Below are 24,277 nucleotides of genomic sequence, written 5' to 3'. Positions count from 1 at the left end.
TGACAGAATGTAAGGTGGTTTTGTTCACATGCATCTTGACTGTAAATAGTCCAAGGGCGGAGTAGGGGGGGGGGGGGGGAATGTTACGGGGGTTCCGGCCCCCCCCCCCCTTGCTGTCAAAAAAGCAACAAAAAACACAAAAATTCAGTCTGTGGAGAAAAAAAAATTAAAACATTTTCTGTCTGTGAAATTTTTGTTGTTGTCGGGAGCAGATATCAATGAAGATAAATTGCCATTATTTAATACTAACTTTATAAGAAATAATTAGTGGCTGCTGACACCAGTTTATCATGTTTAAAATCAAGGATAAGCCACAAATTGTTAATAAAATAGCTAAAATTCTTCAGCCAGACCCCCCAACCCCTGGACCCCAGGTTGTACCCCCCCCCCCCCTCTAACTCTCTTGCTCCGCCCCTGAATACTGTTTTTTTGTTTTTTTTGTTTTTTAGACAAAGTAAATTTGTCTTTGTTAACTTGCATATATATCAGGTGTCTTGTGTTGTGTGTTTGTGGTGTGTGTGATCGAGCTTCTGTGTGTGTACTGTTAAACATGGTTAACAATTTTGTACTGAGGCTACTTGTTTTGCATGGTAGCGCGCGAATTAACGTGTCGTTTCATCGTTTTCAAGCTGGTTTATGGTTGATAAAAAAATTACTCAAAGATGCCTCAAATTACGGAAAAGTACCAGTTGCATTCCTGATTTTCATTTGAGGGGGTAAACAGGTCTGGTACTTTCCCGCAAAGTACAAATAAGTCGACTATATGCAACACACAAAACTAAACCAAAGTTCAGCAACGGTAGCGTTTCCTAACAAGTGGAACCCCCCTTTTAAGACTCCCCCCTTCATAAGACCCTGCTTTCACAGATGTTCTGTTCATAGCCTCTGTACATTTACCTCCATTTTAAGACTCCCCGCGGGTTAGGGGGAAGAATTTACCCGATGCTCCCCAGCATGTCGTAAGAGGCGACTAACGGATTCTGTTTCTCCTTTTACCCTTGTTAAGTGTTTCTTGTATAGAATATAGTCAATGTTTGTAAAGATTTTAGTCAAGCAGTATGTAAGAAATGGTCCTTTGTACTGGAAACTTGCATTCTCCCAGTAAGGTCATATATTGTACTACGTTGCAAGCCCCTGGAGCAATTTTTTTATTAGTGCTTTTGTGAACAAGAAACAATTAACAAGTGGCTCTATCACATCCCCCCCCTTTCCCCTATCCCATCCCCCCCCTTTCCCTGTCGCGATATAACCTTGAACGGTTGAAAACGACGTTAAACACCAAATAAAGAAAGAAAGACTTCCATTTTAAGACTCCCCCCTTTATAAGACCCTGCTTTCACACATGTTCTGTTCATAGCCTCTGTACATTTACCTCCCTTTTAAGACTCCCTGCCTTTTAAGACTCCCTGCCTTTTGAGACTCCCTCCCTTTTAAGACTCCCTCCCTTTTAAGACTCCCTCCTTTTTAAGACTCCCTCCCTTTTAAGACTCCCTGCTTTTTAAGACTCCCTCCCTTTTAAGACTCCCTCCCTTTTAAGACTCCCTCCTTTTTAAGACTCCCTCCCTTTTAAGATTCCCTCCCTTTTAAGACTCCCTCCCTTTTAAGACTCCCTCCCTTTTAAGACTCCCTCCCTTTTAAGACTCCCTCCCTTTTAAGACTCCCTCCCTTTTAAGACTCCCTCCCTTTTAAGACTCCCTCCCTTTTAAGACTCCCTCCCTTTTAAGACTCCCTCCCTTTTAAGATTCCCTCCCTTTTAAGACTCCCTCCCTTTTAAGACTCCCTCCCTTTTAAGACTCCCTGCCTTTTAAGACTCCCTCCGTTTTAAGACTCCCTGCCTTTTAAGACTCCCTCCCTTTTAAGACTCCCTGCCTTTTAAGACTCCCTCCGTTTTAAGACTCCCTGCCTTTTAAGACTCCCTGCCTTTTAAGACTCCCTCCCTTTTAAGACTCCCTCCCTTTTAAGACTCCCTCCCTTTTAAGACTCCCTCCCTGACTTTCTCAGATATTTGAAGGTCTTGAAAGGAGGGTTGGGCTGTACTCGATACTTTCTTTTTCTTCTGCGTTGGATGGCCATGTGATTGGGAAAAGCGTAGACAGCCGATTTTCTTCCCACGCCAAGTTGGCTGCTGTCTTCCATCTTTGGTGTTTATAAGGTATCAGAATTCCTGAAATGTAAACAAATCTGTGAGATTTGTACTGCAGTACTGTTTGATGTTGAACATTCTGTGTAGGGCGACTAATCTAAATAATTCCAAGCAACCTTTAGCAGAATTAAAATAGTTGTACAGCCTGAAGTCAATCGATATTGCATCCTCCTCCTTTGCGTATTTCAGAGCATATTTGACGTCGCTCACAAAATCTTCGTAGGAAGACTTACTGTAAATAGTTTCAAGCCAGCTTCAGCAGATTTCAGATTGTTGTACTGTAAGTTTTCTGCCTGCAGTCAATCGATATTGCATCCTCCTCCTTTCGGTATTTCAGGGTATATTCGACGTGGCTCAGCCAGCTTAAGCAATTGCAGATAGTTGTACAGTAAGTTGTCTGCCTGAAGTCAATGGCTATTGCATCCTCCTCCTTTCGGTATTTCAGGGTATATTCGACGTGGCGAGGAAGATCTTTGCGGGCGGAGAGGAGACCGCGAGAATGACGATCCACGACAAGTCCGACCTCTTCTTCCAGGACTACAGCTTTGTGCCGCTCTTCGTGCATGAAAACTACATCAATGTCACTCCCTACGCTGCCAAGTCAGTACACTTTATTTTGAACCAAATCCCGAAACAAAGAGACTGCCAACGTTCCAAAATTCAGAATCAAAAAACAAGAAAGGTAAGTTGTTGGAACGTTACAATAACAACGTTCCAACAACTTTCCTTTCTTGTTGTTTGATTCCATAAGGCTAAGGTATTATAGAGTTCAATGACGGCCTAGTGGATAAGACGCCGCCCCCCCATCCGGAAGGTCGCGGGTCGGAATCTCGGCCGCGCCTGGTGGGTTAAGGGTGGAGATTTTTCCGATCTCCCAGGTCAACTTATGTGCAGACCTGCTAGTGCCTTATCCAACTTTGTGTGTACACGCATGCACAAGACCACAAAAATACCCAACATGCGTCCCCCAAAAGCGGCGTATGGCTGCCTGAATGGCGGGGTACAGATGGTCATACACGTAAAAGATTGTGGGAGTTTCAACCCATTAAAAAATATATATATATTGTCCTGTGAGGTTACCCTCATAGAAATTGGAGCTTCTTTCTCACTGGGGAAATGGAGCTTCTTTCTCACTGGGGAAATGGAGCTTCTTTCTCACTGGGGAAATGGAGCTTCTTTCTCACTGGGGAAATGGAGCTTCTTTCTCACTGGGGAAATGGAGCTTCTTTCTCACTGGGGAAATGGAGCTTCTTTCTCACTGGGGAAATGGAGCTTCTTTCTCACTGGGGAAATGGAGCTTCTTTCTCACTGGGGAAATGGAGCTTCTTTCTCACTGGGGAAATGGAGCTTCTTTCTCACTGGGGAAATGGAGCTTCTTTCTCACTGGGGAAATGGAGCTGCTTTCTCACTGGGGAAATGGAGCTTCTTTCTCACTGGGGAAATGGAGCTTCTTTCTCACTGGGGAAATGGAGCTTCTTTCTCACTGGGGAAATGGAGCTTCTTTCTCACTGGGGAAATGGAGCTTCTTTCTCACTGGGGAAATGGAGCTGCCGCACAGTGTGGCGCTACCCATTTAAAAAAAAAAATTCTGCATGTGTGCATTCATGTTTCCAAGCCTTGCGACTTTCGCTGTGAAGTTGGGATCTTTATCGTGCACATACATGTACACAGGGCTGTTCGCTATGACTTTTGGAATGATTTAGAAAGGTGGTTGGCAAACAAAGTTCCTGTGGTCTGGGTAATCTTGTTTGCGGGTAGGTAGGTAGGGAGGTGAATATCAACTCTTCACCTGTCAGGTAATTTTGCTGGTGTGCCTGTGTGCAGGGGGGATCGCAAGAAACACCTGTCGTTACTGGCCAGGACAGCAGAGAGTATCTGTGACGGAGATCTGGTGGATAAACAGGTGCGCGGCAAGGGAAGCTGGAGTCTCCTCCCTATGCAGGTGTGTTGGTGCTTTATTTAGCTGTGTGTTTGTGCTTGATTTACCTGTGTGTTGGTGCTTTATTTAGCTGTGTGTTTGTGCTTGATTTACCTGTGTGTTGGTGCTTTATTTAGCTGTGTGTTTGTGCTTGATTTACCTGTGTGTTGGTGCTTTATTTAGCTGTGTGTTGGTGCTTTATTTAGCTGTGTGTTGGTGCTTTATTTAGCTGTGTGTTTGTGCTTGATTTACCTGTGTGTTGGTGCTTTATTTAGCTGTGTGTTTGTGCTTGATTTACCTGTGTGTTGGTGCTTTATTTAGCTGTGTGTTTGTGCTTGATTTACCTGTGTGTTGGTGCTTTATTTAGCTGTGTGTTGGTGCTTCGTTATGTCACTGACATTGCTTTTAAGTTGTGTGGGACCTGGCACACTCATCTATAGTTTTTTTTCTCTAAGCTTGATCCAACCTCCCATCCCTACAAGCGCCATATTTATTTTTATTTTATTATTTTTTTTAAAGAAAAGGGAAAAAACGCCTAAAGGTTAGGTTCCTATTAGAAATGTGTGTGTGTGTATGTTAGTGTGTGTGTGTTGCACTGTTGGCAAATCATATAATTAACTGGGTGTTAACTTTCAGGCGATGTATGTCATTGTGATACCAGGGGAGAAAGAGAGAGAGTGTGTGTGTGTGTGTGTCTCTCTCTCTCTCTCTCTCTCTCTCTCTCTCTCTCTCTCTCTCTCTCTCTCTCTCTCTCTCTCTCTAACTCTCTCTCTCTCTTACACTGTTGGTAAATGATGTCGTAACTTTCAGGCGATGAACGCGAGCGTGATACCGGGGGAGTACATGCGAGGGGCCATGTCGGGCATGATCACGTTCCCACAGTGGTTGGGCAAGAACTCCTCCACCAACAAGAACGACAGAATTCTGCAGGAACTCCGAGGTCACATGGCTCTACAGTGAGTGTACCTTAACCCTTCCCCCCCCTCCCCTCTCATTCCCCCCCCCCCCCCCTCCCTCCCACACACTCCCTCAGCACTTGTGTCTTTGCATGAATCCCGTCTGAATTTTGTGAAGCATTTGTGTCTGGGAGTATTTGTTTGCAATTTGTTTCTGTGTGTTTGTGTGTGTGTGTGTTTATGTTTATGTTTGTGTGTGTGTGTATGTGGGTGCTGGGTATATGTTTGTGACAGTTTCGATGTTGAGCATTCTCCAGTGAATTGAATAAAAGCCTTTGAGGTATACTGTACACTGTATTCTCAGACTTTCTGTTCATAACCTCTGTTAATTTACCCCTTCTAAGACTCACTCCCTTGTTAAGACTCCCTCCCTTGTTAAGACTCCCTCCCTTGTTAAGACTCCCTCCCTTGTTAAGACTCCCTCCCTTGTTAAGACTCCCTCCCTTGTTAAGACTCCCTCCCTTGTTACGACTCCCTCCCTTGTTAAGACTCCCTCCCTTGTTAAGACTCCCTCCCTTGTTAAGACTCCCTCCCTTGTTAAGACCTGCTTTTCTCACATTTCTTGAGGTCTTATAAAACGAGGGGTTCCAAAGTATTTCTTTTCTGGAATTAATCTTAGGAAACAGCTTCCACAGTCAGTGCCAGAATTCAACAGAATTGCCCATATGCTATGTTTGATTCTCTCCCCTGGCCTTGCAGAGTGTCGTGTGACAAGCGTGGTCTCAACATGGACTACCTGCCTGCACTGCGGTCACGCCTGACCGAGCCCCTCGCCAAGCTGGGGTCAGAGGGCGTGCCCAAGGTCATTGAGCTGATGGACAACTATGACATCATCAAAGACGACTACGACAACATTCTGGAGATTACAAAATGGCCGAATAGCAAGGACCCCCTGGCTCATCTTGACTCTAAGGTGTGTGTGTGTGTGTTTGTGTTTGTGTGTGTGTATCTGTATGTGTATGCTTGTGAGTTTTGCTGTCCAATGTGAACATTAATCACCACTCCTGTCTCTCAGACTCTTTGTTTTATTAGTGTGTGTATTAATGTGTGTGTTTTGCATTGAGTTTAAAGATACGCCTTCATCTTTGTCAAGCGTTTGTGTCTGGGAGTGTTTGTTTGTTTGTTTCTGTGTGTGTGTGTGTATGTGTGTGTGGGCGCTGGGTCCACTCACTAGAAAATGTTGAGAAGTAATTCTGTCAAGTTTGTATTGGTTATGGAAGAGTTGCTTTCCCTTGTTTCCAATGTCATGTGTAGCTTGCCTCAGTGTTTCCAATGTCATGTGTAGCTTGCCTCAGTGTTTCCAATGTCATGTGTAGCTTGCCTCAGTGTTTCCAATGTCATGTGTAGCTTGCCTCAGTGTTTCTATGTACAGTCATATCTGGAGTTCATCCATTCTCTTTTTAAAAAAAAAAAAAAAAGTCAATAAATAAAATAAAAAGTTGCAACAAATTGAAGGTGAGCAAGTCGGACTTTCACTTATATTCACCGTTGCTTACCTGTTCAGACGAAGGCAGCGTTCACCCGGCAGTACAACAAGGAGACTCACCTGACGCCCTACGCCACGGGGGCCGTCGCCAAGAAGAAGCGAGGAGGGGCTGGAGCAGAAGAGGATTTGGGAACGGAGGAGGGAGAGGAAGGACAAGTGGCGCCACCTGCTGACGACAGCGAGGACGAGGACACCTTGGACAAAGACACCATGATAAAGGTTTGTTGAAAAGTTGTGTGTGTGTGTGTGTGTGTGTCTGTGTGTGTGTGTGTCTGTGTGTGTGTGTGTATGTGTAGGTGTTTGGGGGTGTGTGTGTTCGTTACTATTTTCATTACTCCTTGTAATTTTTGGGGTAGGCAGGTCTGGTGACTCTTAAATTGGGGGTTTAACTATATATTAGGATTTGCACCATATAAATACCCTTATTATTATTAATATATTATTGACTGTGTTTGTATTTTGCAGGCCAGCAAAAATCCCAGCAAGGCCCAGGCTGCCAGTTCCAAAGGCAAGGCTCCAGCCAAGGGCAAAGGGGACTCCGGCAAGGGCAAAGGTCAAGGAAAAGGCAAAGGTCGAAGGTGACACTCCCAAGAAAACTTTTCAAGTACCTTGTCATGAAAAAAACTCATGGAGCGGAATATGCGGATGAATTAAGTTGTTCCAAGGGAAAACAATATGAAAATGAAATGTTGGATGTCTGTGTAGTGTTAGTGTGTGTGCAAAGTTCCCAGCGTAACACACTGCACAACGTGTGACACCAAATACACAATGTTTCAAAATAATTGCCAACTTTTTATAGGTCGTGGAAGAGTTGCTTTCCCCTGTTTCCATAGAAACTCGGAAGGCAAGCCTACAATGTCACGTGCAGCTTGCCTCAGTGTTTCTATTGAAAAGCTAGGATAAACAAGGGAAAGCACCTCTCTCACAACCCATAACAACGCTACAGAATTATTTCCAGAATTCCTCTATTGCAGTCAACGGCTTGTTTACACCAGTCTGTGGGCGGGGATATAGCTCAGTTGGTAGCGCGCTGGATTTGTATTCAGTTGGCCGCTGTCAGCGCGAGTTCGATCCCAGGTTCGGCGGAAATTTATTTCACAGAGTCAACTTTGTGTGCAGACTCTCTTCGGTGTCCGAACCACCCCCCGTGTATACTACATTGGGTGTGCACGTTAAAGATCCCACGATTGACAAAAGGGTCTTTCCTGGCAAAATTGCTTAGGCACAGTTAATAATTGTCTACCATACCCGTGTGACTTGGAATAAGGCCGTGAAAGGTAAATATGCGCCGACATGGCTGCAATCTACTGGCCGTATAAAATTTCATCTCACACGGCATCACTGCAGAGCGCCTAGAACTGTACCCACGGAATATGCGTGATATAAGCCTCATTGATTGATTGATTGATTGATTGATTGGTTTCCAGGAAATTGTGGAAATAACTGTAGGGTTGTTATGGGTTGTGGGAGAGTTACTCCCCCTTGTTTTTTTCTAGCTTTTCAATAGAAACACTGAGGCAATTCATCTATTGCAGTCAACAGCTTGTTTCCAGACTGGTCAATGCCTTGTTACCCTGTTCACAGAGGATACTTCATGATCCTGGCTTTCAGGGGAATGAATCTGATCGCAAAATTCATTTTGATGCATGGTAGTTATCATGACAGACTGGTGTAATATATTTGATGCGACTGTGTCAAGGATCAGGATAAGGATTGTTACGTTGCAGGAACCTTTTTAGGTTATCATCGCAACGGAAACGAGAAAGCGCAACCCCCCAAAATAAAAATTTTAATAATAGGAATTATTTGATCCTAGCCTATCCTCTTTTTCTAGGGAGGTCAGTTAGTGGGGTTAGGGGGGTGGTTGAAGAACAGGCAGCATCCGAGTGACACCCCCAGCCTTCCCCCACACGCAGATCCCCCAACCCCCTAAATCATATCCCTAACCGAATTTAAAAGCAGGTTAAAATCACTTGGCGCAAGTGCGGAGTGGCTGTCATGTTGTTTGTTTGTTGTATGCAGTACCTGCATATAGGTGGAGAAGAATCTTCTGGTGTGTGTTGTGTGAGAGATGCAAGTGTTTTTCTCTGTGTGTGGAAATGATATCCTGATGCACGTTGTGTGACTATTTTGGTTGATTTGTAAATAAACGTGCAATTACAACTTGGATTGTTTTGATTATTTCTTTTTCCTGTCTGTCACAGAATTTATGATTAACATAATTCATACTGTATGTGCGGATGTTTGATGTTTAATTAAGGGATGGAATAGTTGGTGAAGTGAAGTTATATTGAAGTTTCTTGCACTTCGGTATCTTTGAAGAAAAGAATAGATGATGTTCGGAAATAACTCTTGTCAAGTTGTTATGGGTTGTCAAAGTGAATACTCATGCTTTTCTTGAAGCAAACTTTCCCACGTGACATTATACTAGGCCAGTCACTAGTCACTAGCCAGCCAGGGTGTGTCTCCACTAATGGACTTGGAGCATGTGAGAAAGTTTGCCTCATAAAAGCACAACCCATACAAACATAACAGTTATTTTTGGAGTTTGTTTATTACCTTTCAATAATTTAAAGGATTGCAGAAACGAAGCTGTTGGTACTTGCCAATAGAAAGTTTGAAAATGAGTACACAAGGTTGTTTTTTAAGATAGAAAGATAAAAATGTGAAGATGCTCAAAGTATTGAAAAACCTTAGCTCATTATATTCAGAGGATAAAATGTTAAAGGGAAAACAAGTGCGCTTACACACTTTTTGCAGCAACCACAATGAAAGCCAACGAAGAACAGCCTGTCGCTCAAGGATATTTTGTCAATAACCCGATTTAGCCCCATGTGAAGTTCACAGTCCTACTGAGTGAATCTCAAGCAGTCGCTCTTCATTCAGTATGTGACAACACTTCCAGAGGGTTAATTGGGACTTTGCCCATTTTTTTAAAAGATAAAAGGTAAACATTTCATGCGGCACACATGGGAATTTCCAAAAGCATTGACCTGGGCGTTTGTATCTCTGTGAAGAAAATGGAATGAAGAATGAATGGTACTCATTGGGTACTTATTTAAATGTACTTTGTAAACTTTTCTCTGTGAAATCTTGACAGAAGGCATGATGTGATGTTTGGAGTTTTTGAAAGTGTTGGCTTCTTCCTATTGATTGCAAATAAAATACTGAGATAAAATCCTTGGTCTCCATGATTTGAGAAGTGTTTTTAGACTGATTCTCTCACATCTGGCCAGGGTGTTTTTTTTTAATTTTTTTTTTACATAAGCTGATCCCTCCAATTGGACACGTACCAGAAATCAGCACCCTGGACTGAAGTGGCTTTCAATAAATGAATTCAGGAATTTGTATACCCCCCGTGGGCTAGGGGGAGTCCCATATTGGTTGGGACGAGAAAGAATTTACCCGATGCTCCCCAGCATGTCGTAAGAGGCGACTAACGGATTCTGTTTCTCCTTTTACCCTTGTTAAGTGTTTCTTGTTTTGAATATAGTCAATTTTTGTAAAGATTTTAGTCAAGCAGTATGTAAGAAATGTTAAGTCCTTTGTACTGGAAACTTGCATTCTCCCAGTAAGGTCATATATTGTACTACGTTGCAAGCCCCTGGAGCAAATTTTTGATTAGTGCTTTTGTGAACAAGAAACAATTGACAAGTGGCTCTATCCCATCTTCCCCCTTTCCCCGTCGCGATATAACCTTCGTGGTTGAAAACGACGTTAAACACCAAATAAAGAAAGAAAGAATTGAGGAATTTGTATGAACTATGCACAGGAAGCAGCCAGGATGCCGATTGTTGGTATGTGTCCAAGTGGCGGGATGGCATATCCCGTGTATCACATCTAAGACTCAGCTGTATGGTTTACAGGGGAAGAAATGGAAAATTTCCTAAATAAATTATCATTTAATTAATATACTTACCCGAATCACATTAGCATTGAGTCACCTGAGATGCTTATCACTGAAAAACGCTTACCCGGCTAAAGAATTTAAAGGGAAGCAACCCCATCACCAAAACGAAAGTGAAAGTAGCTTTGGTAATGGGCCAGTACACCGGGAGTTACCTCCCATACGGGTGTATGCCACGTCACTTCCTCTAGGAACACGTGCCTATTATCATACGGCTTTAAAAAATCTTAAAACCATAAGCGGGGCAGGTGGGAGGGAATACAGTATGTGATTCGGGTAAGTATATTAATTAAATGATAATTTATTTAGGAAATTTTCCATTTAATATCATATTCTTACTCCGAATCACATTAGCAGATAACATCAACAAGGCGGTGGGCTAGAAATGAATCAAAACTCACCATCAAGTTCTGGACAGGAACTGGCCTGCTGCTATGAGCGCTGGAAGGCCTCTGGAGCCATCCTGTCGAAGAGCTGTGACGTCCCGAAGATAAAAGTTTATGAAAACATCTTCGGAACGCCAATACGCAGTTGTCAGCACCTCCTCTAGACGTCTGGAGCGCAGAACTGCCAGAGAGGATGCCCACGCCCTCGTCTCATGGGCTCGGGCCGAGTCAAGTGGCAAGGAGGGCATAACCCCCCCCCTCTTTGTGCGCCTCCACTCATAAGCCTGCTTGATGAGCGAGGACACCCACCGGGCCAACGTTACCTTCGACAAATCTTTCTCGCGCCTAGTAAGGAGAGAGATAAACAACAACTTCTGAGAACTAGACCGAATCGGCTGAGTCCGGGCTAAGTACAGACGAAGTGCCCTCACAGGGCAATTGACCGAATCGGGGTCACCCGGGGCCAACGCGCTGGTCAGAGCCTTAACTCTAACCAGCGGAGAGGCCTGCCCCGGAGACTGATTCTTGGCCAGGAAATCAGGCCGGAAACGCAAAGATGCGGAACCGTCCGGCTCAAAGGAGATATCTCCAGGCTGACCCGACAGGGCGTGGACCTCGCTACCCCGTCGGGCCGTAGCCAACAAAAGGAGAAACAGCGCTTTGCGAGTGACATTGAACAGACTGGCCTCGCTTAAAGGCTCAAAATCCGCAGAACGAAGGAATTCCAGGATTAAAAACAAGTCCCACTTGGGAGCGGGCAAACGAGCTTTAGCTTCCTTAAGAGCAGCCCCTTTAATGACTGCAGCTATAACGCCCCCGACTCGAACAGAACGACCAATCTGCTGAAGAGTCGCCGAGATAGCGGAGCGCCGGACCCTCAACGAGGAGACTGAGGCGCCCTGTGAAGACATGAAAGAGAGGTGGTTAGCGACCTGAATAGAGCGCGGAGCCACCGAACTCACCCCTCTAGCTGAACACCAGGCAGTCCATGCCTTCCAGTGGGAAGCATAAACTGAAGAGGTGGACGCTCTATGCGAGCGAGCCACCAAGTCCAGAGTCAAAGACGACGCCCCAGAGCGCTTCAGCGAGTCCCGAACAACTTCCACACGTGAAGCTTCAGAAGACTGGGCTCCTCGTGTGGAATGCCTGTTCGGGGCTGCACTAGTTCCCCTCGCACGAGTGCGAGAGGAATGGGGGGCCCTTGGGCAAGCCGAAGAAGATCTGGAAACCAGACCTGCGACGGCCACAGAGGAGCGACCAGAAGATGAAGGGCCGGCTCCTCCATCTCCGCTTTCCGGATTACTCGGCTGAGTAACGGAAAGGGAGGAGTCTGAAGATCTGTATGTGCCCCCCAACCCTCCCTGGACGCATCTGTAAAGAGGTCCAGGTCGGGGAGGGGCACGACGATCGGAACACCTCTGCAGACCCACTCCGTGTGCAACCACGGAAGGGTCGCAGACTGGAACCATCCCTGCAAAGGGATGAGGGCGTCCCAGTCCACCAGAGGAGAGTCCACAAACGGCTTCAGCGCGAACTGAAGCGGACATTTGTGGACCCGGCCCAGTGAAACCAGAAGAGCCATAGACTCCATCTGCCCCAAGATGGAGGCGAGCGAGCGGATGGAAGCCATCAGGAGAGGTAAAGTGGAGCGAATCTGAGCTTGGAGCTTGTCCACCCTTCTCTGAGAAGGCTGGACAGTCCAAGCGACCGTGTCGAAAGACATCCCCAGATAAGTGAATGTCTGTGACGGGGTCAGCTCCGACTTTACCCGGTTGATCGAGAACCCCAACCAGTTGGATTCTCGAAGAACCGTCAGGGTATCCTGCGAACAGCCGCTCTGGGACTGGTTCATGATGAGCCAGTCGTCCAGATAAGCCCGCAGACGGATACCCTGGGACCTCACCAGTGCACAGACCTGTCTCACCACCATGGTAAAAATCCACAGTGCGAGAGACAGCCCGAAAGGGAGTGCGCGAAACTGGTAGATCTGATCTCCCCACCGGAAATGAAGCCATTTCTGGTCGGTCGGATGCATAAGAATGTGAAAGTATGCGTCCGTGAGATCGATCGAGGTCACCCAGTCTCCTGGGCGGAGAGAGTCTCGGACAGAGGCTGGCGTCTCCATCTTGAATTTTATCTCCCTCAAGAAAGTATTGAGGAGAGATAAATCCAACACGGGACGCCATCCTCCTGATGCTTTGGGAACAGCGACCAGCGCCCGTAAAATCCCAGGGAGCTGTGGACCCGAACTCTCTCCACCGCGCCCTTCTGCTCCAGGGAGGCAATTTCCGACTGCAAGACGGAACGTGCTTCCTGCGAGAAGGGGGGCTTGAACCGCGGAGGCACTCGGGTAAGAGGCGCCTTTTCCTCCCGCCAGAGTAGACGGAAGCCCGAACTCACCACTCCCACAATCCATTGGCTGTCTACTACCGACATCCAACGAGAAAGTGCCCGGGAGGGGCCTCCCGCCATCACCAAGGTGGAGGGCGGGAGGGAGGTGAGATCGGGAGCGCTTCATTGGGGGTGTGGCTTACTTCCAGAGCCGCCACGCCCCCTCCCCGATGCCGTCCTCTTCTTCCCACCACGAGCGGCCGGCGAAGCCTGCCGCTTCTGAGCTGGCTTGGGGTTAGACGATGTCTGAGCCTGCTTCTGTTTAGAAGGCTGAGACTGTTTCACCCCCTTCAGAGTGTAGTCAAGGAACTGACTGTCCTTGTTTGACTGAATCTCCTTCTGTCTGGCATCCAGTGCCAGCGGACAGAAGAGAGACTCCTCTGAGACCGGGGAGACTCTCAAGGTCTCCCTAGTAGCCAGCTCCGTGAATTGGGACTGCGAGAGGAAGAGATCCCTCCTGCAGAGTACCGCTTGGGTGTACTGCAGGGAGGAAAGACGCAATTGTTCCTCATTGACCTTGGCCAATGCGGTCAAAAGCGCAGAGACATCGTCCGCATTCTGTTCTTCACTGAGAGTGAAAGGAACTAGCGAATCGGTCAATGCCCGAGACAGAGCCCGAACGAGAGTCTCCGCAATGGAGGACAGTTCGATCTGCCGACGTCCAACCTCCTCAGCAGAGAGGAGGGAAGCCTCGGAAACCGGCAAAACCGAATCACGCTTGATCGGTTTAGTCAGAAGAGGCAGCAATTCCCGGGAAACCGGAAGGGTAGCCCTAGGGAGTGCAAAAGACGCCAGCCAATTCTGGCTCTGATTGGGCATGCCAAGCTTCCTATTGGCCGTAGGCACGAAGGAAGAGGCTTGGGCAGCTGAAGCCACCCACTGCTGAGCTGATTCCGGAACTGGACCAAAAGGAAGCAGTAACGGAACAGGCACTGGCCGAATACCACTCCCCGCATGTGCTGGACGAACCAGTGAATGCGAAAGTTGGTAAGCCACTGACGGAGACTCGGCGAACCGGAAGGAAGAAACATCCTCCTGTGCCGGCCGGAAGTCCGCCATGGCAGAAGGAACGAATGATGCGGAAGAGTCCGCAGCCACCACCCCTTCAGGAAAATAACGAGACGTTACTTCCGCCGCGACGTCAAGAACAGACTTGAGCTTCGACGGAAACACGCCCCGCGACTCCTCGCTGACCACTGATGGAGCATCAGAATAGTCACACGTGGAACCATGACCGAAGTCACCAGTTCCGGAAGCAGAAGCATGCCCTGGCAAACCGGAAACCGGAAAAGCCTGAGCACTAACGTCATCCTGCCGCCCAAAACCCTGTGAAGGTAAAGGGTAAGCAGGACGACCATCCGCAAAAACCGGAGCTGGATGAGCTGACGTCACTCCCCCGACTGAGTGGAGTGATGCCTGCTCAAGCCTAGGCGCTTGAAAGCCGGAAGGCGCACGCTGTAATCCACTATCTGGTATCCGGAAGGAACCACCAGAAGAGGAAGAAGCGTTTCCGGCCGAAACCGGAAGTGTAGTCAACGGAACCGCAAAATGCGGAAGTGAAGACTGCACTGGTTGACTTCGCGATCCGGAAGGACCGGAAGTCAGTGAATACTCCATCCTGCCGCGACCGCCGTAGCGTGCCGGAGCGGACGGATCATCACTTCCGGCAAGTGCCGGAAATGCGGCAGTCGAAACCGACTGCCGCCGCTGTTCGAACAAGTCCGGGGCCTCGTAGGTTATCGCCGGAAATGAAAGATCAGCAAGGTATCGGTCGTGACCCGATGCGAAAGAGCTGTCCCCCGAAGGAGAACGTCCAGGCGCCTCACGAGGGCTATCGGACCAGCTCTGCTTACCAACCGACGCTGAAGAGGGAGGACGCTGCTCCAAGCCGGAAGTGGAGGACAAAGACACGGAAGCCAATGCCCGGACGTCACTGCCAGATGCCGGAAACGCCGAACTGCTGGCGACGGAACGCTGAAATTCTGCCTGCACCAAGCTGCGGATTTCTGGAACCAGTGACTTAAACAGAGAGGAAACCAACGCACCTTGTCCAGGTGCTAACAAAGAAGACGAAGTCTCCGATGTAGAGACAGGTGCAGAAGTAACAGTAGCGCTAGGCGCCGCAAAAGAAGCAGAAGTAGTAACAGCGCTAGGCGCCGAAATTGGTACAGCCAACAAAGTGTTACGCTCTTGGTCTGTAACAAGTAACGTTGCTTTGGAAGAGGAAGACTTAGCCTTAATTTTCCCCTTGGGGTCCGACTTGCCACGGCGCTTGTCTGAATCAGACATGTTGACAACAACACGTGGCAACGCGAAAAAATTTACTGAAACATAAGTCTAAACGACTGGAAAATTCAGTAAACACACGCACTAATGCGTTAACAAAATACTATAGCTAAACTTGCCCCACAAGCAGAGGCACGGAGAGCTACAAACAAAGTCACACGAGCTAGAAAACTAACTCACACAACAAAATGGCGACACGCAAGACACTGACACAAACGTCAACAACACGTGGCAAAGTAAAAAGATTTACTGAAACGTAAGTCAAAACGACTGAAAACACAGTAAACACACACGCTTACGCGTCAACAAAATACTAAAGCTACACTTGCCCAAACAGAAAGAGGGCACGCAGAGCTACTAGCAAAGTCACACGAGTTAGCTAACTAACTCACACAACAAAATGGCGAAACACGCAAGTCACTGACACACAAGTCCGTAAAAAACGGACAACGTACAGTAACGAAACAGCGCAAACAACCAACAACAAACGGGAACGAGCTCACCAAACTGTAGGCAAGGCGAGCAGACAAGCTGGGTAACGTGGCCGGCGGGTGTCACTCAAACACACAAGGTCAGCCACAGAGCGTCAAAAAGTGAACCGTCCTCTCCGAGGTGAAAAAGACGTATGATAATAGGCACGTGTTCCTAGAGGAAGTGACGTGGCATACACCCGTATGGGAGGTAACTCCCGGTGTACTGGCCCATTACCAAAGCTACTTTCACTTTCGTTTTGGTGATGGGGTTGCTTCCCTTTAAATTCTTTAGCCGGGTAAGCGTTTTTCAGTGATAAGCATCTCAGGTGACTCAATGCTAATGTGATTCGGAGTAAGAATATGATATTAAATGTGCCTTTAATAGACTCTCAGGCATGGGAATTGTCCGCCGAAAGGCAAATTTCCGCCGATTATTTGTTTTTTGTTCCGCCGAAAAAATAAATGGGGGAGGCAAAGATGTTTCTAAAAACTGAATTTAATGGCAAACTTGGAGCTCAGATGACACCAAATTGCACAATTTGGGTTCTTTGGAGAATTTTTTCCGGGGGAGTATGCCCACGGACCAGTCTAGGCGCATCGCGCCGTCGACAATTTTAATATTACTTACACATTTTTAGCCTTTTTTACTTTTCCCAATTCCCATGCCTGATAGTTTTCAGCATTCCTTGTCAGGTGTCATCTTGTAAAGAATCTTCTGAAGTTGAAACGGCACTGTAAGCTGCACCCACAAACAACCAGCTCACACACACACACAGGCACGTTCACACCAACAAACAGCATATACACTGAGGCACACACACACACACAACAAACACAGGCACATACACATCAAACACTGAAACAGAACATACACAGGAGCACACACACATACACACCAACAAACACAAAATTTACAAACACACAAAAGGCATGTACACATCAACAAACATATACAAAGGCACACATACCCATCTTAACACAAAATCACCAAATGATCATTAAAAAACAGCATTTTAATCAATATTGTTCAACATGAGAGCAACTTTCCTCAGTTGTTTCGTTTTATACAACAGGCTAGTCATATATACGCAGTTAAAAGAACAAAAAGAATTAAGAACAGTCACTCTTCGTAATGAGGCCTCTCTGAAATACACAGATAATGCCCCAACACTAGAATTCTTTAAAAAAAACAAATCCTTTAATGGCGAATCATTCCTTCTTTCCTGCTTATACAATAAACAATTCCAACAGATTTTAACGGTCTTTCTGGTACAGTAAAAGATGAGTTTTTCAGTAGGCAGAATGTTGAGCATGTAATACACTGTATCATTATCTGTACAAAGAGTTACACTTGCCAACATAGTCCCTTTAAATCAATGCAACTCTTTCTTCTTGCCTCTCCTTTAAGTACAAGAATTGGGCACTTAGCAGTTAACATAACAAAAAACAAATTAAAAAGGACAGAAAAAGACTGAATGCGTGAAAGGATGGAGATGGTGTCTAAAAATAGATTTACAATCGGTTGCAAAAATTAAAACCTACACAATACTCATCGGTGTTATAATCATTTCTATGGAGAAAATATGAGAATCTGACTTAACGAGGCAAGACGACGGACCAGAAAGACAGAAAACGTTCAGTAAAAGCACAGAAAATTAAGATTCATCAATTCAACGTTTGATTTGAAAAAGGCAGAATAAGATCGATAAAAGACTAGACACGAGATTGAAAGAAGTTACGACTGAAATCTACACCTGGGTAGGTTTAAAACGCACACATTAAGCTGATATGGTAATGAAAATATCCATGGTGTCAAATAAAATAGGTACATCCACTATACAGAGATGGTTTAATCATATGGAAGTTGAGACTAACATGCGTATCTCATAAAACCCAATCATTCTCCATCAGTCCATGTACACAATTGGCCAGAATGAAAACGAAAACCCTCATAAAATCAAAGTGCCTCTCTTGCACAGTGTCTTGAAACACAAATTAAGAAGAACGGCGAACAAAGATGTATGGACATAAATGGTGTCAGGGGGAAAGAATGCTGTAAAACATCGATGACACGAACACAGGAAAAGAGTCATTGCAAATCCACACACCATGACTAGCTGCTAACGACGCCACTTTAACAGGGGAAGTAATCCAAAAATGATTATTTATAAAGGGAGTAATCCTTCGCACACAGTCAATTTTCTCTGGTGTTTCCATTTTACATACCACAGGATTGTTTCATGTTTTACTTCCAAACTGGACACACAAAAAAGCGACTTTAACAGGGAGAGTAATCCAAAACTGATAAATGGCTGGGCCGGCCCTAGTTCCCACTTTTTCATAGCAATGTGCGGAAAGAAACTACAAGTCTCAAGTAAGAAACCAAAAAGGCTCAGGCCGGGTGAGCTTTTGGGCCCACCTGCACTCCATGTATACTCACTACATTTCTCATTCCAGATAGCAGTTCTTACTACATTTCTCATTCCAGATAGCAGTTCTTACTATTATAAGTTTTTTATGTCTAGGTCATATACCATCAATATTCATCCCAACGGTCCATTTCTCTTAATAGTTCTCTTTGGCAGAGGTGAGAATATATAATATAGATATTTACACTCTTGTAATGTAAATCTGCCCAGGTGCAGTGAGAAACAGCAACGTCTGGAGGGAAAGGTTACCACTGGCAACCAGTTGCCTTAAAGATAAATTAACGATGCAAACAGAAGACAAAATGTTGTTTATTTACACTGTTCGCTACAGAGGTTTGCCTTGCTCGTCACCCCACAAACAAGACAAAAAATTCATAAAAACAAGAAGGAAAATAAACACCAATTATTCCACAATAAATCGTATTCACACTCATTCCGAAAAGAAGGCACAAACACTGTTGAGTGTTTTTGCATTGATCTGCCAAAATCAAACTCATATTCTTCTAATTATCCATTAAGCAAAATGAATTGTTAAATCTGGGTTTGTCCAATATATCAGCAAGTCTCATAATCAGTTATTTTGCCATGCTAAATAATATGAAACTTGTGTAATATTTCATGAAAAATGAAACTTAAAGTTATTGCTCAATATACTTGCAGCCAACAGAGAATGAACCACATAAGGATGATAGGATTTGTTTAACTCTAAAATGATTCTCTTGAATAAATTAGCATATTGGTTGAATTTAAACCGTAAGTGTGTCTGAATTTGTTCAGCCCTACAAGGATGCTTTTGAAGTCATGAATAACAATGCTATGATTGAATTTATTTGGACTTGAAATGATGCTTTTGATCAGGAAGCGGAGACTAAAGATTCAAAGCAAACCTGCATGATTTCTGTCATTCTGTCAATCACTAAGCAACAACTAAACACATGCAGAAAATGGTGATAGCTACCCACTACGTTTTCAGAACAAAATGAAGTCTGATATACAACCCAAACACTTGCATCTTTACCCTTGGACAATGGAATGAAAACGTACATCGAAAAACAAGCTACAGATTGCCTTCACTTTCACACATGATAAAAATGAACATATTTCGGCAGTTACCAGAAGCAAAATAAATGAATAAGCCTTTTTCTTTTTTACAACTTGGGTCATTTTGTTCTCAGCTCTTGTACAATTTCTCTTCATTATGTACAAGTAATGTTCAATAGATCTTTCTTCAAATTTCTCTTGTTGGATAGGTGTTCAAACTCTTACAATATTTTACACACCTTTCTTCTCTGTTCATCATTCTGAATCACTTTTTTTTAGCCTGACAACAAACAACAGGTGTGTAAAACCTGACCTATCTTCTGCACCATACACACCTGTACACTTCCAATTAATTCTAATTTTATTACATTTTGTTTGGTTTCAGTATTACTGATCAAGTGTTGCATTGTGAAAATTTCCTCTTTTTTTTTTCTTCAATTTTTTAAATTTTTTTTTTAATCATTTCCCAAGTGTTGCATTGTGAAACGTTCCGCTACATGAGGTGAAAGAAGTACAGGTGCTCTCCAGGTAACATACTTACACGGACATTTTCACAGGTGTGTTATTGCACACAAGTCTGATACACAAACGATAAAGCCATTACACTGCAGGTTGCAACCAATACACACTGTTCAGGACAATGCAAAGTTTCTCCACTGGATACACAAAGTATGAAACCAACCATGCTGCCCTTCCGTCACGTACACATTAACAGCTTCACTGCACATTTTCTTAGTATACTTAAGAAGAAAACTTGGGAATTATTACAAACTTGCCTGCCTGTTTCCTACATCCAAACACAAACTGCAAAGTGAAAACGAAAGCTGCAGTACGCATGGGATACGGAGTTAAAAAAAAAAGCAATGAGAGTTCATCATTCTATAGTACAGTGGTACCTGTTATGAAAACACCCCTGCAAACAGCCCAGTGTCCCTACATTGCAGGTGGTCTTTTCTGACAGGTATTCTTTGGTCAAGATTATAAGCAAAGGGGCAACAGGTGTCCTCTATTGGTAGGTGTCCTCTCCTCGAAGTAGTCTCACATTGCAGTGTCCTTTCATTTCAGGTGTAGTTTCATGGATAGAGGGACATTCTAAAGGTGGCCTCTCATTAGAGGTATTAGTTTCATAGATAGAGGGACATTCTAAAGGTGGCCTCTCAATAGAGGTAATAGTTTCATGGATAGAGGGACATTCTAAAGGTGGCCTCTCATTAGAGGTATAATTTCATGGATAGAGGGACATTCTAAAGGTGGCCTCTCAGAGGTATAATTTCATGGATAGAGGGACATTCTAAAGGTGGCCTCTCATTAGAGGTATAATTTCATAGATAGAGGGATATTCTAAAGGTGGCCTCTCATTTGAGGTATAATTTCATGGATAGAGGGACAACTGAAGGTGTCCTCTCAATAGAGGGGTTCTTACATCGCAGGTACCACTGTAGTCTGATATAGCTAGCACTAAAAGCAAGTTATACTTAAAATTATACCCCGGTGTCGTGAACAAGAACCAAGTCATAGAAGTTAAAGGTTCAGTCTTTTTAAGTTAAACTGAGTTTAAGAAAAGAAAGACACTTTAAAAGCTTCATGACTGATTAAAGGTAATGTTTAAAATTACACAGCTAGAAGCTTAGCAAAACTAAGAAATATATGTATCAGCTCAGAAAAAAATGACAGCTTTGCTTTATAAAAACCGTTTGCTTCCAGCAAGGAATAATGAAAAATTGCTGCATATAAGCATTATCCTGTTAGGATCTAGGCTATCGCTGTTTAAATGCAAGTTTTCCAGGCTGTGCGTTAACAAATCATTAAATGATGCGTATGACTGATACTATTTAAAACCAACCTTGCTTTCACTTTAAAAGAAGCTTTGAGCAGCTTTGGTTAAAAACGAGTTTTCAGACCTTACGTCAGTAAGCCCCTTGCAAATCATTAGCGTGGAACAATGTATGAAACGTCCACCTCAGAGCACATCCATAAAACAAAAGTCGACACGTTAAACTCCACAACTGAAAAGAAAAAAGCTAAGCACGGTCGGACCCAGTGTAGCCTCCAAAACCACCGTTCCACTCTCTCCGAGTCTCACAATCTCTCTGACTCTCCCAGTCTCTCCGAGTCTCACAATCTCTCTGACTCTCCCAGTCTCTCCTAGCTCTGGACTGGATTTCTCTGTTGCATCAATACTAGCGGTTTCAAGCTGGTTTGCGCAGGTTAAATAAATACTCTCCGGCACTGTGAAGAAGCTACTGCAGGAAGCGAGCAAGACTGATGGGCCGTCACTGGGGCCTGGTTGCTAGGGGCGATGGGGATGATGGCTGGGTTGTGACCTGATCAGGGCGCCCCCTGTCACGCATCAATGGGCCTGAAACCACACAACAAATCAACCTCACATGAGTATGACAAATAAAGCTGATATGAGAACAAAAATATGCAGACGGCATCATTTGTCTCGCTGTCCTGTCTAACAGTATAGACGTGTGATCGACAAGAAGAAGGAAAAAAATGGCTATTTAGGAAAGAGCACTCGTGCACTTGGGAGTTGCAACCCATGGACCACGAAGAAGAAGTATGACGAAGTGAAAGAACATTTTCTGCTGCAAAATTAAACAAAGATTCTGTGGAAACACAAAGAAAGGGAAACATAAAGGGCAGATTGTGTGCTCAGGTAAGTACAGCCAAGTCACTCAGGTAAGTACAGCCAAGTCACTCAGGTAAGTACAGTCAAGTCACTCAGGTAAGTACAGCCAAGTCACTCAGGTAAGTACAGCCAAGTCACTCAGGTAAGTACAGCCAAGTCACTCAGGTAAGTACAGCCAAGTCACTCAGGTAAGTACAGCCAAGTCACTCAGGTAAGTACAGCCAAGTCACTCAGGTAAGTACAGCCAAGTCACTCAGGTAAGTACAGCCAAGTCACTCAGGTAAGTACAGCCAAGTCACTCAGGTAAGTACAGCCAAGTCACTCAGGTAAGTACAGCCAAGTCACTCAGGTAAGTACAGCCAAGTCACTCAGGTAAGTACAGCCAAGTCACTCAGGTAAGTACAGCCAAGTCACTCAGGTAAGTACAGCCAAGTCACTCAGGTAAGTACAGCCAAGTCACTCAGGTAAGTACAGCCAAGTCACTCAGGTAAGTACAGCCAAGTCACTCAGGTAAGTACAGCCAAGTCACTCAGGTAAGTACAGCCAAGTCACTCAGGTAAGTACAGCCAAGTCACTCTGGTAAGTACAGCCAAGTCACTCAGGTAAGTACAGCCAAGTCACTCAGGTAAGTACAGCCAAGTCACTCAGGTAAGTACAGCCAAGTCACTCAGGTAAGTACAGCCAAGTCACTCAGGTAAGTACAGCCAAGTCACTCAGGTAAGTACAGCCAAGTCACTCAGGTAAGTACAGCCAAGTCACTCAGGTAAGTACAGTCAAGTCACTCAGGTAAGTACAGCCAAGTCACTCGTCACTGAGGACGGTGTCTGCTGCAACAAAAGACTAGAGCGACAAAAAGAAACAAACACATGAAGATATAAACGGCCAAGTCAAAGGACAGTTTTTGCTGCAACAAAAGATGTGTGTGCTGCAATCAAGACTATGATGTCGTGAAGAAATAGACACATGAAGACATAAACAGATCGACGGCTAGCATGCTAAAATTCAGAATTAAAAAAACGAGAGTTGTAAATGTAAATGCAACGTTTTGTTTTGTCAATTGAATAATTAAACGTTCCAATAACCCACCATCTTTCTTTCTTTATTTGGTGTTTAACGTCGTTTTCAACCGTTCAAGGTTATATCGCGACGGGGAAAAGGGGGAATGGGATGGGATAGAGCCACTTGTTAAGTGTTTCTTGTTCACAAAAGCACTAATCAAAAAATTGCTCCAGGGGCTTGCAACGTAGTACAATACATGACCTTACTGCGAGAATGCAAGTTTCCAGTACAAAGGACTTAACATTTCTTACATACTGCTTGACTAAAATCTTTACAAACATTGACTATATTCTATACAAGAAACACTTAACAAGGGTAAAAGGAGAAACAGAATCCGTTAGTCGCCTCTTACGACATGCTGGGGAGCATCGGGTAAATTCTTCCCCCTAACCCGCGGGGGGTATAACCCACAATTCTTGTTTTCTAATTCATAAATGGCACATTTTTTGCTCAGATAATTTGTCAGAGTCAACGACATTATTTGCTGCGACTGAGACTAACAGGTCACATAAACATAAAAAGATTCAAATAAGACTTTTTCTACGGAGTCAGTGAATCTGAAATTTTTGGGAAAAAAGCAAGCATAAGCACGATCCCAACCCGGCCTTCCTCCCCCATGTATCCACCAAACCCAAAAGCTGCTTGATAGCTGTTGTGATCCCTGCTCAGATGATGTTACATAATGGCAAACATGTGTACCCATGAGAGAGAGAGAGAGAGAGAGAGAGAGAGAGAGAGAGAGAGAGAGAGAGAGAGAGAGAGAGAGAGAGAGAGAGAGAATTTAAGTGTTAAAGAAAATAAAAGATATAAAGCCATTAGCCACACAAAAGAAAACTACAAAAGTAAGAATGTACAACTTTCAGAGAGAGACTCATAGTGATCAAGGAGACAGTTGAAAATGCTTCTTTGCAATGTCGTCATCATTTGCTTCTTATTCTTTCTATGTCATCATTTTTTTCTTATTCTTTCTATTTCATCATTTTGCTTCTTATTCTTTCTATGTCATCATTTTCTTCTTATTCTTTCTATTTCATCACTTGCTTCTTATTCTTTCTATTTCATCATTTTCTTCTTATTCTTTCTATTTCATCATTTGCTTCTTATTCTTTCTATTTCATCATTTGCTTCTTATTCTTTCTATGTCATCATTTTTTTCTTATTCTTTCT

At 44.4% G+C, this 24,277-nt stretch overlaps 2 protein-coding genes across 15 annotated transcripts in view; one reads left to right on the top strand and one right to left on the bottom strand.

Annotated features, from left to right (window-relative positions):
• LOC138980428 (replication factor C subunit 1-like) overlaps positions 1-9,681 on the top strand; it is a 69,032-nt gene extending 59,351 nt beyond the window's left edge. For both annotated transcript variants that reach the window (XM_070353310.1, XM_070353309.1), the window contains exons 20-25: positions 2,589-2,743; positions 3,968-4,085; positions 4,872-5,017; positions 5,717-5,930; positions 6,522-6,722; positions 6,969-9,681. In XM_070353310.1, coding sequence (XP_070209411.1) covers positions 2,589-2,743; positions 3,968-4,085; positions 4,872-5,017; positions 5,717-5,930; positions 6,522-6,722; positions 6,969-7,085 — 951 coding nt within the window. In that variant the 3' untranslated portion in view covers positions 7,086-9,681. The remainder of the gene's footprint in view (positions 1-2,588; positions 2,744-3,967; positions 4,086-4,871; positions 5,018-5,716; positions 5,931-6,521; positions 6,723-6,968) is intronic.
• A 7,257-nt stretch (positions 9,682-16,938) lies between these two features.
• The window catches only part of LOC138980426 (protein scribble homolog), a 142,762-nt gene continuing 135,423 nt past the window's right edge, over positions 16,939-24,277 (bottom strand). For all 13 annotated transcript variants that reach the window (XM_070353294.1, XM_070353303.1, XM_070353307.1 and 10 more), the window contains one exon: positions 16,939-21,775. In XM_070353294.1, coding sequence (XP_070209395.1) covers positions 21,767-21,775 — 9 coding nt within the window. In that variant the 3' untranslated portion in view covers positions 16,939-21,766. The remainder of the gene's footprint in view (positions 21,776-24,277) is intronic.

The sequence above is a fragment of the Littorina saxatilis genome, linkage group LG11 (genome assembly GCF_037325665.1).
Source record: "Littorina saxatilis isolate snail1 linkage group LG11, US_GU_Lsax_2.0, whole genome shotgun sequence".
In the NCBI taxonomy this organism is placed as follows: domain Eukaryota; kingdom Metazoa; phylum Mollusca; class Gastropoda; order Littorinimorpha; family Littorinidae; genus Littorina; species Littorina saxatilis.
Note: the sequence above shows the minus strand (reverse complement) of the source record. Positions and strands in the feature narration are given on the sequence as shown.